The sequence below is a fragment of the Dunckerocampus dactyliophorus genome, chromosome 10, assembly GCF_027744805.1.
Source record: "Dunckerocampus dactyliophorus isolate RoL2022-P2 chromosome 10, RoL_Ddac_1.1, whole genome shotgun sequence".
NCBI classification, from domain to species: domain Eukaryota; kingdom Metazoa; phylum Chordata; class Actinopteri; order Syngnathiformes; family Syngnathidae; genus Dunckerocampus; species Dunckerocampus dactyliophorus.
Window position 1 is genome coordinate 26,241,420 of NC_072828.1, and position 19,325 is coordinate 26,260,744.

Genomic DNA, 19,325 nt, shown 5'->3' on the forward strand with positions numbered 1-19,325 from the left:
ACCCTAGACGGACCGATTCAATATGAACAAAACAGGTCTGCTTTCATGGATAACTAAGGAAATAAAGAAATATTCACATTTGTGTTAAGAATGGAATATTTTCTCTCTCAAATGCAATGCCATTGCCGGAGAGAGCAATTAGCGGCCAAGGTCTAGCGAAGTCAAATCAATCTCTGAAGAGGAACCCTGTTTCGCTTTCTTTTATGACTCCTGTCAGAGAGGTGGCACAATGGGTGTAAACTTCCCTTTTTTGTTGTTGTTAGGATGTTAGACATCAGCCCGTCTCAGTTGTACAGCTCCTCGGACAGGGATTAAAATGGTGACCTATCTAGAAACCTTGTGCATGATAGCTATGAGAACAGAGTTTGTTTGTATCGGCCAAGATGGCCTCGTGATCGTGCGTCATGTTTCTGCTATCAACAAGCCTTCAACATGTCTTGTTCAAAGCAGAGGGAAAATATTCCATTCCTAACAATCCCTCAGTCCCAGACGCTGTAATCGAAGGATAATTACATTTTTATATTAAAAAAACTATGAATCAAATGCCACAATAGTTGTCGATTAATTGGATAATCAACTAATCATCGAACCATCGATTAATTGTTGCAGCTCTGTCAGTACCATACACATATATTTTTAATATTGTGTATGTCCTGTAGATCTGCACACGTACACCTACCGAAAACCACTATAATCCAATGCTTCCCTAGCTGTAATAAAATAAATAAATGGGAACAAAAAATGTAAATCAAATTTTAAGCATCGTAAACCAGGCAGAACTTTAAACTCAATAACTGCCTCACACTTGCTGGTATCACATCCAACCCGACTATATCAAAGAGCTTTTCTCACTGGTACTGTCCAAGAATTCAGATTAGGATGCGAGATGGAAAAAAACTGTGATACTTGTAGTAAAAAATATATTAGAAACAAGTTTGACAACAATGTTGCTAAGGGCACAAAAACAGTTTAATGCAGTCCATGCCAGCAAGGGGGGGGTTGAGTTAATCTCGGCCCCCTACAAATCATGGCTCTGCCTGCAAGGGATGCATTTTACATCTAAGCAACAACTCACAGCTACAGTTTAAAAAAAAAAAAAAAAAAAAAAAAAAAACACCAGCGAATGAATAGATAAGCTGGGTATTTTATTGTCCCTAATGGGATATTTGGCCTGCAGTCAAGCTTGTAACACAGTAGACTTACAATAAACAAAGAATAGACAAGCACGCATCATAGAGAGACATGAAACAATGGAGGGGGAAAAAAAAAAAAAAAAAATAGAAGACAGAATGACCGAGCAGTGGGGATGAAACTTGAGATGAAGTGTCTATCTATAACACTTAAAGAGGTTTACGACTTGTAGAATTAATAAGAACTTCAAGGTATTTGATTTAGCATGTGGTTGCCAGAAGGTACAGCCTGAACTAGATCAGTGCAGACTCTATTATCGCCTCAGCAGGTTTGTTATGTAGATACCCAGCATAGTATGGAGACACCACTAACTGCTTTACTGACCTCTTACTGTAGGTCGTTTGGTTGAAAAGGCTTATGACACTGCAGCGGGCTATGTTGGCATAAGGTCATGCTTTAGCAACGCCTTATCACCCATGTCTGCAGTCAGTACTTAATACATGCCAAGACCTTTAGTCCTGCAGATGATGCATTGAGTTTTTTTCTCTCTGTACAGACCATAAGGCTGACAAACAAATACGATAGGAAGTTGGCGTACCACCACCTTGAACCCCCTTCGTGATACCAGCAATGGGATGCAGTTTTTGTCCCTATAAAAAGCCCCATATCCCAAAGCTTTACAAGCATTTAATCCAGTTCCAGTCATCCACTCCCTAAGCCAAATAGCTCTAACTACCACTAACCTAAACTAAACCTATGTTGTGTCTTCGTTTTTGTGTCTCCACCAGAGGGTACCCCGATCCGAGGTAAGATGCTAATCATCAGAATGGAAAAAAACAACTAAAATACCCTAACTGCATAACTAGACCTAACCACTCATAACACCATCCTAACTGACTAAATAGGGTGATTGTCCTGTTGGCTTCCCCCATAAGGAAAAAAAATACATTATTATCGCTGTGTTTGTATTGTGCGTGCTCTGTGTTTTACATTCCTGTACATGTCTTATGTCATCTTTGACGTTCTTCCACTGTTGTGGCATTTCTGTGTTTGTTCCCACAGTACACCTTTCATATTGTCAATGTGGCTCATCACTGATTTCTTTAGGGTTATTGTTTTATTTGCTTTGAGAATGTAACTTTAAAATGTGTGGAAGGGGTGGGCGGTGGCCTGGTGATTGTTAGTTTGGGGGACTGGGTAGTGAGGTCCTCTTTGGCCAAGCTAATGAATACTATAAGCTGGCAAGCTACTGTAGGTGACCCCCTTTTTTTCTCCATCTTCTCTGCTTTGATATCCTTCTCATCCCTCTGGTCTCCACTACAGCTCAGAGACACTCCTGTAATGTTAATAAGCAAGTTGCATTACCAAAATTTGCATTTATTCCCTCCTGTCTGTGACAGTGCTTTTTACAAAAATGGACCTAGCAAAGTCGTTGGGGCTATGGATGCAGTTTTTTTTTTTTTCTCTTCTGGTGTGAGGTGGATATCAAGGCAGAAAATGTAATAGGAGCCATTCTGTGTGATTCAGTGTGATCGATGCTAAATTATTACGTTTCATTAATCAGCAGGTAAGTGTGCCTTGGGATTTTTATGCAATGATTTAAAAATGCTTTAACAAGTGACGGGCCAGACTATTTCAAGAGACACAAGCACTTCATTATAGAGAAATGTGAGTTTTTTAATGTTGAAAAGTTTGTTCTGAATCTTTATTCCATTAAATCCTTAAATTGAACCAATATAAACCCAGAGAAGTCTGCAATAGCTTACTTTAAGAAGGCCTCATTAATCAAATTGTCGCAAACAGCTAGTGTGACTTATGGACTCATTAAAATTAGATATCCGGACTGAAAAAACTATTTTTTTTCCCAACCCATTGTGACACATATTTACGGATTTAGCATGCTCATTTTGTGTGTTTACAATTCGAATGAAAATACCGCTTTCCACATCAGAAAATTGCGCCTTCATTTCACCCATACAAAGCTACTATGCAGAACCTGAGGTAAGCGATTGGTGTAAAACGGAAATAGTTGCACTCCTACCTGTGTCATCACCGATTTCATGGGTGTTACAACCCACGAGATGGGCACAGACAACAATGGCATCCCAGATGAGGCCTCACACTGGTTCGGCCACAATGCAATGACCTTGGAGCGGTGGCAGAGCGTGTCTGAGTGACAAACCCAATACAGACGATTCAGAGAACTGAAGCTTGTTACTCCATGTGGTTACATGAGTGTCTTTTCTGCAGTGTCCAGACAGAAAGATTGGCATTTATGATCTTTCTCCCGGAATTTTAAAGAGAGAGCTGAGCCGGAAAGTCATGAGCTTTGGGTCTTGACTGAAAGAACAAGATAGCGGACACAAGTGACTGAAATGAGGACTCACTAAGAGATAGGGTGAGGAGCTTTCTCATCCAGGAGAAGCTCAGAGTAAAGCGCTACTCCTTCACATTGAGAGGAGCCAGTTGAGGTGGCTCGGGCATCTAGTCCAGATGCCTCCTGGACACCTCCCTGGTGAGGCATGCCCAGGCGTGAGGAGGCTCACAACTGGCCTGTGAAAGCCTTGATGTCCCCCCTGGTGGAACTGGAAGACGTGGCTACAGACCGGAAAGTCTGGCCTTTTTTACAGAGACTGCCAGTTACCTGAGCTGGAGATGGGATGGATGGACTGCTGGATTGATTCTTGTCTCAACAGTTTTCTCTTTTTCACGTCATGATCATCCACATCATATAATGGGACGGCATGTCTCAGGTGGTAGAATGGCCGTCTCCCAACCTGAAGGTTGCTGGTTGGATCGTCCATCCTCCTGTGACCATGTCGAAGTATCCTTGGGCAAGATAGTGAGCCCCTATTTGCTCCTCAGTAGGTTAATATGGTAAGAGTGTCCGTGTTTTGAGTAGGCCTACCTTGGACGTAGAAAAGCGCTATACAAATACATTTACCATCTGTATCGCCATCCTACGAAGTCGGGACACAATTCAAAATTAAATCTTTGAGTCCTGTGACCTGAATGGTTGCTAACATGTGATCCATTTCTGCCATCGTTAGTTTAGGGGTTCACGAAGCTGACTTTCATGCGGCTAGCCTCACAATCACCCCGCCATTGACTGGCGACCAGACCGCGGTGTAGTCAGCCATTTGCAAAGCTGGGATTGTCTCCAAGCTTATGCTGTGATCTTGAACAACAGGAAGTAGATCTCTCGTGAAACCTATTAAATGATCTTTTTCACAAAAATGTGTAGAAAAATATTAATTCAAATGCAAACACAGCTACTTTCAAGTAAATAATATAAGTGCCTCCTCAAGTCATCTCTGTTTTGAATTAGATACATTTTCACCAAGTGTCCTCCTGGTTACAGCTGGTTTTCAATCAAATATGGGTTGCGATCCAGTGAGCAGTGTTTGCGTGAGAAGGTAGAGTGGAAATTAACACAATCTAAGCCTCTGGCAGGCCTGACTGGCCTTAAAGCAAGAATGAGAGAGTGAGACTGTGCCAGTTATTTTGTTGATCGCCTACAGAAATCAATCAAGGCTTGCTGGAGCACGCTAATTGAATTACACAAGTGGGTCTGGCACAGCAGTGCGGGGGTACACTTGGCAAAGCTGCCGCAAATCAGTGACAGGGTGGGAAGACCACAACTTGGAGCATTTTACACATTTAATTCCCCATTATTCTCCTGTTTTTTTCTTGTTTGTCTTTTCTGTTTTTGCCCTCAAGTTGTTTTTTTGGTCTCAGTTGTTCTTTCTTCATCTCGTTCAGACATATGATCAGCTGTCATTGTCCGTGCTTTGTCTTTTCCATATAGAAATTACAAAAATAATTACAGTATTTCATTCAAAGCTTATACTCGAATGAGTCTGATTTAAACGTCTGTATTAGGAGTGAGACATCACACAACATACAGTGCAGAGTGATGATAGTACATGCGACTATAAAACAATGAACTGATCTTTTGTTTTGTTTTTTTTTTTCAATTCATATATTTAAAGCCTAGGTCACACCTGGATGTACAAATTTTTTGGTTGTACAATTTTTGGCATTCCCCAAATTGTTGCATTTTTTGTTGTTGTTGGAGAACATAGTGAAGGAGTAAGATCTCGACACGTATGGAGGACGTACGGAATATCTGAATGTGCGTTGGCCGCACTAATTACATATGTGGGGTGCGTGTGTGGCGCACGGCACGCATAGGAGTCCGCAAGTGCGACATATGAGAAAATTTACATTTTGTCCAAACCTGACATCAGCAAAAAGTACAAAAAACACACGTTGGCCATACGGATGATGCACGACGACGTACGAAGCGCGTGAGTTTGTCTTGCAACCGGTCTTGCGAGCTGAAAACAAAGTAGGCGGCCGTAGATTTTGTTTGACATGATAAAGAACCTCTGCGGCCAGTCTACGGCTCGAAAATCAACAGCGTTTTTTTGCAGGTAGACTGGCCGTAGGAGCCCGTACGACCGGTTGTGACCTAAGCTGTAATGTAACTCGGTCAAAGTAATCTTGTCTACCTACACCATTCCACAAGCCTACCAAATCGTACCACTGTGACAACCAAATAAAGAGGTACTGAAAAGTGTGATAGTACAAGTTGGATATTTAGGACCTTTTACAAAAGAAATGCAATAAAGTGAGTGTGGTACTAAATTTTAATTAACTGTAACGCTTGATGGAGCAACAACACTATCTTGAGCCGAAAAATTCTGGGCATATTTTCCATCAATTCTTTCCACCTCAGTGGACCAGCCTCGTTAACCAGGTCTGCTCTCAGGGCTTGGACAAATATCCCAGACCCACTGGCCATCGTTGCCTTTTTTAAATCAAATTGATTATGTGCACTTGCTGTAGGACAGTTTGTAGCAACGGGGAGTAGAAGTCCTGGATGTAGTAGTGGCTCGGAAGGGTCACTTTGAGAGTGAGACTAATTGACTAAGTTGTGTCATTATTACTACCAGGGGCTCTCCTGAACTGAATTTGTAGCGAGTGTTTATAATATCCTGAGTCTTAATGTAGAACAGATCATGAATACAACTATCCCCATCTGACCCAGAAAAACTTGAGTAATTTCTACGTCACAGTAGTATTTCCTGTGGTTTACTGATAGTCAACATTGCCTATACCAGGACTGAGAGACAACCAAACGTCTTTGACCTCCACGGAGGTTAAGACACACCGGACCCATCGTGTCAATTCGTGATGACTCGCCGCCGCTTAGCCATCACTGGCTGCAGATAATCACATTACATTGCTTGCCTTGGCCAATCAGTGCTGCGAAGAATTTAGCGCGCTCATGGTGCGTTCCATTTGAACTTGGAAGTCGGAATTTCCGAACTCCTAGCGGGAACACCCGACTGAAACGCCCCCCGAAGTCGGAAGGTTCATCTTGGAAGTCAGAGCATCCACACCACCTTCGAGTCAACAATCAATGATGGCTGCCTCGTGTGTAAACGATAAATAATCAATAAATAATTAATACAAAATATTGCTATAGTGTGAAGTTTTTCTGACTTGGCAACTGGAACGCTTTTAACTCGGAGATCACGTCACTGTCATTCCGACTTCCCAGTTCCAAGTACAAATGAAACGCACCATCAAGTAGTCAACGTGTGACTGATGTGGTAGCACGTCGTGTGATTTCGTTCTTAATATTTTAATCCATACAAACTATGTCGAGCAAAAAAAGAAAGTGGTGGGACGAATATGTAGAGCATGGATTCACATGTATCACGAACCGTGATGGGAGTCAGTGTCCTGTCTGCCATTTTGTGCACCAGTAAACAAAAATATGCCTATAAACAAACATATACCTATGTCTTAAATTTGGAAAAAAAAATAGATTTTATTTTTCCCTAAATAAGGGTTCGATGAATGGGCATATGAAATTGATGGGGTTCGGTACCCCCAACAAGGTTAAGAACCACTGCTCTAAAATATTTTAGACCTGGAACCAGTTTTCTTCTATACAAATTTCCATTTTGATTTTCAGGTTCCAGAAAACAAATTGTGTATGAAGAAACTTGGGGATGGGGGCAAACATGACACCCGACCTCACACAGTATTCACTTCAGAAGCACAGAATGGCACCATAAACTGCTGTTGGTGGCCCGGAAAGTCTTTTATCAGCACAGGCCCATTCTGAGAACAGCCTGGGTGCATGTTTTAATGTGCTTGTGAAGGCTAATTTTCAGCAATTATTTCAGCCCGGCATTTCTTCTTTTTCAAATAAAAAAAAAAAAAGTCACTCCCACTCTGGCTAGCCTCAGGCTGGCTGAGTCGGCATAGTGCAAGTATGGGAAACAAATAATGAGCCGACTCTGTTTGAAAAGATACGTTGGAATAGTAGGGTAGAGACACATGAAGGCAAAATTTTATGTGGTTGCTAAGGTAGAGGTAAGTGATAGGAGGATAGTGTGTTCTAAATTGAGGGTTGCCAACCCGTCTATCGCGATTGACCAGTCAACCTTGGGACTTTGTCTGTCAATCCCAAAAACATTTGGAAAAAAAATGCATTACCACATCAGGCACCCAGCCAGCCCCAGCCCTGAGCCCGGTCGCCGAAACCGAGAACATGCAAACTCCACAAGGGAGATTTGAACCCAAATCTTCCAGATCTCCTGACTGTGTGCCTAACATGTTAACCACTAGTTCACCGTGCAGCCCGAATGGACATGTCCGACATGTTCAACACTTAACACACTTAACACACAACTTGTGTTTTTTGGTAGGAGGGTTGATTTTGCCTCAGTTCATGGTCGAGACCAGGGATGTTGGGCTCACAAAGGTTGGTGACCACGGGTCTAAATACTTAAGATCCTGTTGGTTGGTTTGAACACAAATCCTTTATGAAATGAATCTGCCAATAGGGACTTTATTTTACTCAAGCAATGGCTGGACTTGGATTTGAATAGCTGACCCACAATTGCTAGTACAGGTCTGATTTTACCAGAGGGGGAGACCACCTATGAGATTGTCACTTTCAAACTGTCACACTAATGATAGCCACCGCGCTTTCCAGTTGGTCGTTTAGGTTAAATAGCATGTTGGTGCATGTTTTTCATCAACATATTTACGGGTTGCGATCACTTCAAATCGTTTTTCTTACTAATGAGCTATCTTTGTGAGGACAGCCTGGTACAAATGATAAACAGCAACAGTGTTGTAGTTACATTCATGGGAGACATTTGCACATGCATTTTTAAAAGGACAAGGCAGATATGAAAGGAAGCTGTATGTGATAGATTACTGCAAGTGGACCTCATGGATATGCGGCACATTGGGGAAAAAAAAATGGGTTTGGCACACTGCATATAACACTTGCGGGATACCGTGCGCCTACTCCATGTGAATCTGACAGAGCGATGCATAAAGTATCTTAAAATAGAAGAAAGTTGTTATTTATTCGCTGCTCGCCCTCCCTTCTTACTGTCCCTGTTCTTCTCCATCTTTTTCCCGTCCTATGTTCACCCGCTCAGATTTTGAAGAATATTGTTTGAGCATTCTTGAGACAGAAGGTAGATGTTAAATATAAAGAAAAATATATGAGTAATTGTCAAATCGTGTCTTATTCCCACAGATTATTCCTTTGTGTAGGCTGTGTATTGCGTCCTGTCTTCCTCCTACTGCAACTCCCCCATCCGTCTCAGTCCCTGTCATTTTTCTTCCTGCCTTACTTTCATACTTGAAGTAAAAAGTAGAATTGGCACATTCTAGGGGCTTGAAAAAATGGATGATACCACCAGCAAGGAATATATACAAAACTCTACCCGGAAAGATTCCCTCCTTGCTCATGTCACATTTCTAAAAAAGCTGGTTTCATCGAGCTCTTAATTCTACTAACTAACTCTTATTTGGTTTATTACACATGAGGGTGTTTTTTTATTACGGATGTCATCATGAATTTTTTTAATGTTACTTAACTCAGAGCATTTGTAATTGCAGTAATCATATGAAACTGCAGACCTTGAGCTTTTTTTTAATTACCAGGAAACACTTTGGAGGCACAGATTTGCATTCAAACTTACACCAACTTCAGTTATCCGACGATGTATTATTTTGAAAAGCGGGATCGAGATTGGCAGGCCCCTGGCAAATATTGCCCTAGCCATCCACCTGGAGTTGAACTTCACACGCCCCTAATTTAATGGTGTTGGTGGTGCTTAAGTACAAGCCTCTGAACACAATCCAACCCACCTGCTCTGCTACTGTTTGAGGGAATGGATTAAAATCAGGCCCATGCTAAATGCAGTGAGAATCCTCCACCAACGGCACTTGATATTAGAACGTTGAGGTTTTACATTTTTACGCTCAACGCCAATATTGGCTCCTTGCGGGGAGGAGGATGAGTTGAGATCTAAAAATAGAGCAAAACCAAAAATTGTACATAGATTGACGCATACACACATGTGAGTGTGAGGCCAGAGATGGAAACAAAGTGGTTACTGTACATCGCAAAGCATTCTGGGTGTTGGCCGGCATGTTGATGCTTCTTGGATCACCACTAACTAGCTGTGTTTGTCTTGGAAGCCTTGGCTGCGATCTGTTTCTCAAGCAGCCAGAAGCACTAATGATATCATCAGGATGTGCCGTCAACTGTGCTCTAACAGAGGCCGATGTGCCGCCCGTTGTTTCACCTCGCCCACCCCCTCCACACACAGACACACACACACACACACACACGTATCCACGTCGTACCTAAGCATTAGGTTGAGAGCATTTGCATACGCAAGGGAGCAAATCTCAAATCTGATAATAGAACTGGATCGTTATGACACAAGCCTTCAGGGGATGTTGTAGTACGTTAACACCTAAAGTATGGGAATGTGTTTAAAAAAAATGTATAAACAAATAAAAATGTATATTATATGAAATTGGTATTCTAAATGGCATTAGTTAGGATATCAACTACTGTATACTCTGTGTTTAAGTATGTTCCTTTACCCGGATGCATATGTATTATAGACATCACTCGTTTGTCACGGTTAATCGCTTCCAGACCTGACTCTGGTAAGTGAATTTCTGCAAAGTAGGATTCTTTATTTATAAATAAAATATTTTTGTAGTTACAGTACGTAAAACCTGTTTACAATCTTCTGAATACAGTTTTTAACATTATTAGAGCCCTCTAGAGATGAAATAACACCCCTATAGTCGCCTTTCTACTCGTATTACCCAAAATAGTAGATATAATAAGAGAAAATAAGACATATAAGACATAGTACACACATATAAGACATAATATACACTCATCTTTTGAATGCCTTACATTTGTATTTTGGTTCAGTTGGCCATTTTTATGCTTGGAAATGTTTAATTTAAGCCAAAAGTATGGAAAATGTGCTTAAATATGCATATTTTAGACCAATAATAGACCGTGGTTAACCACAAAACAGCAGTGATTTATTCATGAATATGTTTTGAAAACCGTGATAGAGTGAAGCCGCCCAAGTCGAAGCGCAAAGCGTTGAGAGAACTGTGCTGTGAGTCGTTCCAATTGCAAATATCGTCTTTTTTTCTTCATATTCTTCACTGCTATTGCTCATTTCTACTGTGAAAGTCTGTGAGCGCAATGCAAAATGTTTTGTTGAATCGTTTTTTGTTCTCAACACCCTTGCCCAATAGCTTTCATCACGCTTGCACCGTTACTTTGTCCTTATTGTTGTTTTTCTTTTCTGAGCGATCAAACGGTCCTATATGAATCACATCCAACTGCTTGCAACAAATTTAGTGTGACTGATTCAGTTCGCTGTTTTATTTATTAAATTCCTTCCCTTTTTATCTGTGGATGCTGGAGGGGAACCCGGTTTGTCATGGTGAACCACATTAGAATTGCAGAGAGAAACTCTTCTTGACGAAACAGTCCCAAGAATCCCAAGATGCCCTCCATTTAGAGCAGGGGTGTCCAAAGTGTGGCCCAGGGACCCTCTACGGCCTTTTTTTTTAATGGGCTGTCGGCACATTCTAAAAACACAATTAAACAATAAAGCCACAGCTAAAATGGAAGAAAAAAGAGCAGTAATTTTACAAGAATAATTATACAATTTTAGGAGATTAAAGTCCTAATATTGAGAGAAAAAAATAGCATAAAGTTGAAATATTAAAGACTAAAAGTGTATTTCTTTTAACGGTCGTAATATTTTGAGAAACAAACAAAACGAACAATAAAATTGCAATTTTAGGAAATTTGGGTTGGGTAAAAGTTACGATAATAAAGTCAAACTATTATGAGAATAAAGACCTGATATTAACAGAAAACAATAAATGAAATATAATAAATTTTTTTTTAAAGAGCAAAAAAGTATAACGTGGAAAAAAGTTTATTCATCCACATAATACGCTTGGTCAGCAATGCAGAGATGCATGCTGGTTTTTTTTTTAAATATAAAAAATAACATGTCAGCATATCTACATGGGTTGGTTGAAAAAAATGTAACTATGGCCCCCTGCATTCTTTGATTTTTTTTTTTTTTGGCATCGGTGGAAAAAGTTCGGACACCCCCGGTTTAGATAATCGTCTAACTTCTTCCTGCACTCTCACTGAAAAATCAACTAATCACGACCTTCTCTCCCTCCCCCTCTCTCTCCCCCTGCTTGAATTTGCCTCATGTTGTCATTTCTCAGGTGCCTTGCAGATTGAGAACAGCGAGGAGACAGACCAGGGGAAGTACGAGTGCGTGGCGTCTAACGTGGAAGGCGTGCGCTACTCGTCCTCTGCTAACCTTTATGTGCGAGGTAGGGAGACAACCAGTCAAAGTAACATGTCAGCTCAGTGGAGCTCCTCTTTTAGTGTTGAGTTTAACAAATGATAATTGCTTCCCTTCTAGCTCTATTTGCAAAAAAAATGTGTTTTGCAGGATAGAATTATCCCACTAGTATAAATATTTTAGCGCTGATATTGCTGCCTGCCCGTTATGTAATTGAATTTGCACTAAAACAGCCAATTGTAAAATATAACATGACCAACTGATGTTCTTTTGTGTTATGATGTAACGCTCCGTTTTTGTCTTCCAATGCCATGCCCTACTCGCTTGGAAGGAAATGCGTAGCACAAGAAGCCGTATGTCTTTGCTTTATCGGTTGTGAGACACCTTTTAATTGTAATTGTGTGCCCCCCTCCACCCCTATCCAAAAGGTTGGTTAGTTTTTTTTGTTTTTTCAGGTACAGGAGCAACACGGTAAGTCTGGATTTTGATTGAGTGGAGAGGTATTTTAGTCGCCACCAATCAAAATCTACGTAAACCCATTGCCCTTATTCTAATAGCTTTCAACCGCTAAACACAGCTAACACAGTCAGCCCCCCTATATTACATAAAGTAATGTCTTTGTTTGGCCATTATACTGTGTTCATTCTGCTATGGGGTTCTATGTTTACATGGTGTTACAGTCAGTCGTCATTTGGTCCCAGGGAACGTTGCGTTTCCCGTTGGTGTACATGCGATATGGACAAACGCCATCGCTCTACCACTAATGCAAAATGACAATGAATCCCTGTTTAGTGAGGTTTAATAATTTCAGGCAGGATGCACTTTCACCATGTATTATTTATACGCCGCATATTAAATAAAGATGCCTCGGTGTCTACTCGGTTTGTTCCTTCTGCTGCGTACCAAATAACTTTGTTCCCAATAAATAATTCACTAGTATGACATTATGAATTGGGTCAGGAAGAATATTTGTATGTTCTGTTGCCATTGTATCAGCCTGTGAAGTACAACCATACGCTCCATGCGGCAGTAAGACCCGTAATGTACTGCGGTAGCTCATGCAGCCAATGTACATCATCATGGGAACATGTGGTACAGCATTTAAATTAACTGGATAAATAATTCACGCCGTCTCCATAAACACCGGCTCCATGAGCATTCGTTAAAAAGAGTGGTCAAAGGTCACAGTTATGCAGGGACCCCCCTCGCACTACTACATGTGATTACACTTGTTATGCCCCGAATGGTGTCAACCTTGTGTCTCTTTTCAGTTAACTTTTGTCGATGGATTCTGATACGTGATGTTGACAATGTTTTTGTTCACAAAGCCAATTGCACCTGAGGTTAGCAGCTGTGGTACGGAGATACTTTTCATGAGGAAAAACCCCCCCAAAAAGTTGAAAACGTGTCACACCAACCCATTCTGAGGATGCTACCAATTGGTCCAAACCTACAATCTTGAACTGCAACTGCTAACTTCAGCCCAAAGTTGTGTCTGTTTTATTTTCTATCTCATTAGTTTTTCCTTATTTTCTCTTTATTTGACTACCTTCTCTAACAAAAGCATATCAAGCCACCACTGGAGACTCCCCTTGTTTTGCTGTAAGGAGTAAACTTTGAATAATGGATTCCAGTGGTGCTTCACCACTTTTTTTTTACCTATACATGGCGACATTAATGATTGATCTGATTGTTTTGGTATTTATTTAACATGAAGTTTAATCAAGGGAAGTGGGTAGGCAAGTGGGTGTCACCAGTAGCAGGGACAGTGGGGGGGGCGGGGGAGGAGGGAAAGGGGATTCAAGCGAAGGGAAATGTAGCTGCAGCTAAACACCTTGAGGTGGCTTTTTTTACTCTCTCTGTGTTTCCCCTATTTTTCTCTTCTCCTCATGTCATTGTGTTCTGCATCAACCCCTTTACATCCCTCAGAGCTTCGAGAAGGTTGGTGTGTTTTTTCTTTTTTACTTTTTTTAACCCACATTTGAAAAAAAAAAAAAAAATCACAATGTTAAAAAAAAAGTGCCTTTTACTTAGCTCAATTCATTTTTGAATTAAAGCTATAATCATCATAATCAAATCCAAACTGTTAAATGAGTTTCTTTATTTCCAAGGAAGAAATGATGAAATCAAACCCGACTAGCTTCGGGTTTTGTTAATTTACTTTTATGTTTGCATTGTGGGGCCTTTTCTCGTTTTGCATCCTTTGGTATTGCTTCTGCACCAGAAGGCTTTCTTGCACGTGTTGTCATGGAAACCCAGCATGAGGAAATAAGAGGACTTGTTGCATGATGGGAGAATGTAACTGCGCTTGCATGCCTGTCCAGAATCCCTTTGGCCGTACTGGTCTCTTTCTTTATCCTTTCTATGTCTTCTGTTCCTTTTTAGCCTTTTCTTTGTTTTCCGACAAGTGTTCTCCCCAAAACAATCCTTTCTGGTTTTTCCTTTGGTTCCAGTATTGTTTTATGTTGTAATTATGGCGTGTTTGTGTGTTTTTCTTTGTTTCAGTTATGTTTCTAACTTATTTATCCTTTTAATTTTTAAACGTCTGTCTTTTTCTGGTTTCTTTGTTTGCCGGATTTGTGTTTCTTTTTCCAAATCATGCTACTCTGCTTCTTGACTCTTGAAATGCATATGGAAATGCGGAATGAAATACTAAGTGTGTATGCAGCCAGTGTTTCTGTCATCTGGTTTAAAACAATCCATTACTGGAAATTTGGACGTGAGTGGGCTTCGTGGTGATTGCAGGCCGCCATTAAGGACACCATTTGTGATATTGCAAGGATCAATAACAGTATAACCACTTTTATGTCACATTTGTTGGGACTTAGCTGGAACTCAGCCATACTTTCATTTTCAAAACGATGGCAGCTAATTAGGACCCGAGCACCGACATGCAAAGGCTCTCTTTAAACTGCTACGTTTATTATTATTTTTATCGTCTATATTCCACAACTTTTCTTGCATGTTTAGGGCCTTAAAATCCGCAAGCGTGTCAGGTTTAGTGAAAAAAATTAAACACGAACCCCCAAAACTCAATTTAAATTTTGCAAAAATCAGCCCCTGCCACCAGTTTCACAGATTGTCAGGAAATTTGGTGGTTACATCAATCATGACAAAATACATAAAAAACATGTTCCAAAACCAACAGGAAGACGGCCATTTTGGCAATTTTGAGCAAAAACCGGGTGTTGTATTCCAGCAAGCTAGTCCTATGATCTTTGACCAAATGAGCCCAAACGAATATCATGGATACTAGACAGGCGGGCGATGTTATATTGCAAAGGATTGTAGGCTCTTCCATAAGATGTGGGCGGGGCATGGCAACAAATTTATTGATCAGACTGACAGTTTGCCACTAAACTGTCACCGGTAATAACTCAGCTCCACACGGTCACAGCTTCATCATAATTGGTACGTAGATGAAGATGACACCCTGAAAGGTATACATCGATCACTTCCTGAATTCGTCTCATGAGATGCACATGCCCTTTGACTCACGTGAACCCCAAGTTACGTGGGGGTGCGAGGGCCCATTCAACGTCGTTCGCAGCTTCATTTGTATTTATTTGTATCCATTGCAGTTTTTCCAGCGGCTTACAGGCATGCATTTTCTCGCGATTAGACAGGAAAGATAGCATGTGATGGTTTGAAATAGGACCTAATCCACAAAGGTTGTTTTTTTTCAGTCTCTAAAACGCCCTTGTCGTATGAACGAACAGCCCAAAATTGCACATTTTGGATCAGTTTTTAGTTACAATTGATAAATTTTTAGTATTTGACCAATTTCTAATCCCGGTATTGCTGAAAGTTAGCTACTTTGTCTTGTGTACAGTAACTACTGACTTTGCATCTCGAGTAAGCCCCATAAGAAATGTGAAATATTAGGGCTGCAACTAACGATCATTTTCTTAGTCTATTAATCTGAAGCTTGTTGTTTGGATTAATCGAGAAATTGGTTAATACCAAAACGCAGCAAGCACAAATAGTTTGTGGTTTGGTTTGCAACATACCAGAAAAGAGGCATAAATGCCGATCGAAGTGAAAGCTTGTGTGTGTGAATGTCTTGTTTTGCCTAAACCACAGAGATAATGAGCTTGCTTTCATGGATGGCTGAGGAAATTAAAAAATATTCACATTTAAGAGGCTGAAATTGGAGGATGTTTACATTTTCAAATTACCAAAATAGTTGTCGATTAATTGGATAATTGATTAATGCTTGATTAATTGTTACATGTCTAATTGTGCACTAAAGTGAATCTCATCTCTGTGTAAATGTCAGGTAATGATGGTAGCTTACCAAGCCATTGTGGAACCGTTGTGATTAATTCTCTCGAAGTGAGTATGTGTCAGTGCCAAGAAGTAGGAGAAATAGGAGAAATTAAAGTTATCCCAACACGTTGCACCAATTGATCATAAAAAGACATGATATTAAACCAATTTGAAAACAGTAGAGTCTCTTAATGCCACCAGTCATAACGCGGCATCCGTGTCCACCACATTAGCGTTCAAAAAGCCCGACAAAATCCCACTCAGAGAAACGAGATATTGGAAGAAGAGGTGACACACAAGAGCGTAACACTGATACAGAAAGACTGTGCTGTTCTGTACGCATGTGCACGCATGCCCTCCTGATATCTGCCTGATTTTGAATGTGCTTGCATGTCCAGCTCTGCGTCTGCGTGTAACGTTGGGAAAGAAAGCTAGATTACACCTTATGTTCTCACTGGCCAAAGCAGACAACAAACAAAATCCCACCATCTCTATTAGATAACCATCATGAACTCATGTTTATTGAAAACAAAGGTTCGATGGCCTGTTCCTGTGCAAATATGAACGCAGTCTCGATCTGAATGTTAATACTCAGTGAAGGAGTAACCCCATGGGGGACACATTTGCAAAACAATGGCTGCTTGTCATTTCTTACGATCAAAAAAAAGTTGATAAACTACAAATCTCCCCTAATCGGATACCCCTGCCATGATACCTGTCACTTTTCTTTGGGTAATAATTTCCATTTTGATGAGCCGCCCATAGAGCCTCTTTAGCATCGGCGCAGCCAAGGTATGTTAATACAGGCTGACCCCTGCAGCTTCTATGTAAATGTTGCAGACTTCAACCAGCAAGCGTAACAAAAGGATCTCCATACAGCGCCTGTGTCCTCAGGCGGCAAGAGGGTGTAATCTCAGCTTCAAGGTGACACTAAAGGCTGCACATTATTTTGGCTTCCCCCTTCATTTTGGGGCAGCAAAAACCTGCCCTACCAAAATGGCCAATAATGTCCACCTTCTGACCTCTGTTTTTTTTTGGCGCAAATCCCTCCACAACACCGCCCACTATTAAAGCTAGTGCAGTACTCTGGCATTCTCTCTCGACTGCTTTTCACCTCGTTCACTGTAAGTCTTTTTTGTCTTTCTCTCCACATTGGGGCTTGAAACAAGGTAATGGGTTGTTACTAGTCCAAGTAGAGCCACATGTTTCTTTTCTTTTCCTCTCCATTCCAAATGGGCCGGCTGGGCTCCTGGTCTATGTGAATGAGAAGCCTGTCCATGCAATTGGGAGTTTTTATGTCCGTCGCGTCCTGTTTTGCACTACAGTTTGCGGTTAAGAAAGCAGAGGTGCATTCTTAAATGACAAAGACTTTGACGTTGACTTTGAGACAGGTAATAAGTGAAACGGCAGCACATTCGTTATTACCATAATTTAAAAAAAAAGACGTTTTGGTAAGGTGCCTCCGTGGGAAGAGGAGAAGTGAATGCATCATTTTTAGAATTTCAGCCTTTTTAACTTTTGTATAGCAGTAGAAACATATCCAGAATGTGAGAGCTTATCAGATCAGTCATTTCATACGGGCTTTTGATGCTGACTACCCATCAATCATTAGTGCCCCAGTAGAGTGTTTTGGAGTGTTTCATAACAGCACAGTGACAGATTTCCGATGACTCTTCTTCCCTGCGCCATTGCTCGTTTTCAACAGAATATTCTCACAGTTCAGATCGCTTACCAGTGACAGCAAGAAGACACCATACTGTAGCTCGGTTCCACCTTTATAGTACAAACGAGTTCGGCATGGCACCAATTGTCAAAAGACACAGCTCCTCTGTACCAAAACCCTTTAAGGTTGCCTTCTTTATGAATACTAGCAGCACCTCAGCTCGACAATCAGAAAATAATAGAAAGCTCATTTAAAAACATGGATTGTGTCAGATAATTCAAAGCTTTTTTTCCTGTTTTAGTGACTGCAAAAGTGAGTGCCGTATTTTCCCGACTACAAAGCTGACTATAAGTTGCATCAGTCAAAAAAAAAAAGTGTCATGAAGAGGAAAAATACATACAAAGGCCCCATTGGACTATAAACTGCATTTATTTAGAACTTTATTTCACAGAAGTCAAGACCAAGACCCGACAGACATTTAATCTGGAAAGACTACACAACAGCACACTGAACAACCGGCTGAATAGGTGTCCGTTATGTTAATGTAACACATAAACAGTTATTCAATCATACAATAGCACACAGAACAACAGGCTGAATAGGTGTCCAGTATGTTAACGTAACACATAAACAGTTATTCAATCATACAATAGCACACAGAACAGGCTGAATAGATGTCCACTATGTTAAGGTATCACATAAACAGTTCAGTTCAGCTGCACAACAACATACAGAACATATCTTGGCGTCGTCTGCTAAAATGACATAATAATCCAGCGAGTCCAGCAGCAAGTAAGCAAGTTCACCAAGCTCTCGATCTAATTCCACATCACAAAATCCTTTGAATTTGTCATCCTCGGCTGTCACAAGTCCAGAGCACCCTCTAGTAACGTTCACTCCTTGGTTCATGACAGTCAGTATGAATCATTCATTTGAAATGATTAATTTAAATTTTAAAACATGTTAAATTATATATATTTTGATTTATAAATCGCCTCTGACTATAAGTCGCAGGCTCAGTCAAACGGTGAATAAAGTGCAATTATAGTCTGGAAAATACGGTAATCTGGAAAATACCAGTCCGAAAAGGCTTTACTGTTCAAAATCACTTGGTGGAAACCTGACTTTAGCCTAGTGCATGGTGTTGATGTGTCCATTGTTGCTGATTCAGGTGTATGTAGACAAAGGTTAGAGACAGCCTCATTCACTCAGGCACAACAGCTCCCGGTCCATTGACTGACCTGAGCCCCGGGGAGAGAAGAGCACCATCAGACGCATTCTGATCGAGCATGTCCGCTGAAAACACATCTTTTGTCCTATCCCACGCTACCATTTATTTGAATTGGAGACCATATTCATGGAAACTAGAACAAAACTACCAGGAAAAATGCATTCTTCTGTGACACACAGCTGCATTCCAGTACAGTCCACAGAGCTGTGCAGACTTAGTCCTTGTTGTGGATTTGTTCATTTTAATTTCTCCCCCATCATTTGACTTTGTGTGTCTGGCGTAGTCCTGTTTTTGGGTAGTGATGGCATGCTTGGAAGGGCTTGAGTGA

The 19,325-nt window shown here is 40.8% G+C and overlaps 1 protein-coding gene across 17 annotated transcripts in view; it reads left to right on the forward strand.

Annotated features, from left to right (window-relative positions):
• The window catches only part of ptprsa (protein tyrosine phosphatase receptor type Sa), a 294,585-nt gene that overhangs the window by 177,878 nt on the left and 97,382 nt on the right, over positions 1–19,325 (forward strand). For 9 of the 17 annotated variants that reach the window (XM_054790816.1, XM_054790815.1, XM_054790823.1 and 6 more), the window contains 2 exons: positions 11,752–11,862; positions 13,764–13,775. In XM_054790816.1, coding sequence (XP_054646791.1) covers positions 11,752–11,862; positions 13,764–13,775 — 123 coding nt within the window. Of the gene's footprint in view, positions 1–1,919; positions 1,938–11,751; positions 11,863–13,763; positions 13,776–19,325 lie in introns of all 17 variants that reach the window. The other 8 variants (XM_054790818.1, XM_054790829.1, XM_054790822.1 and 5 more) reach the window with 2 other exon arrangements.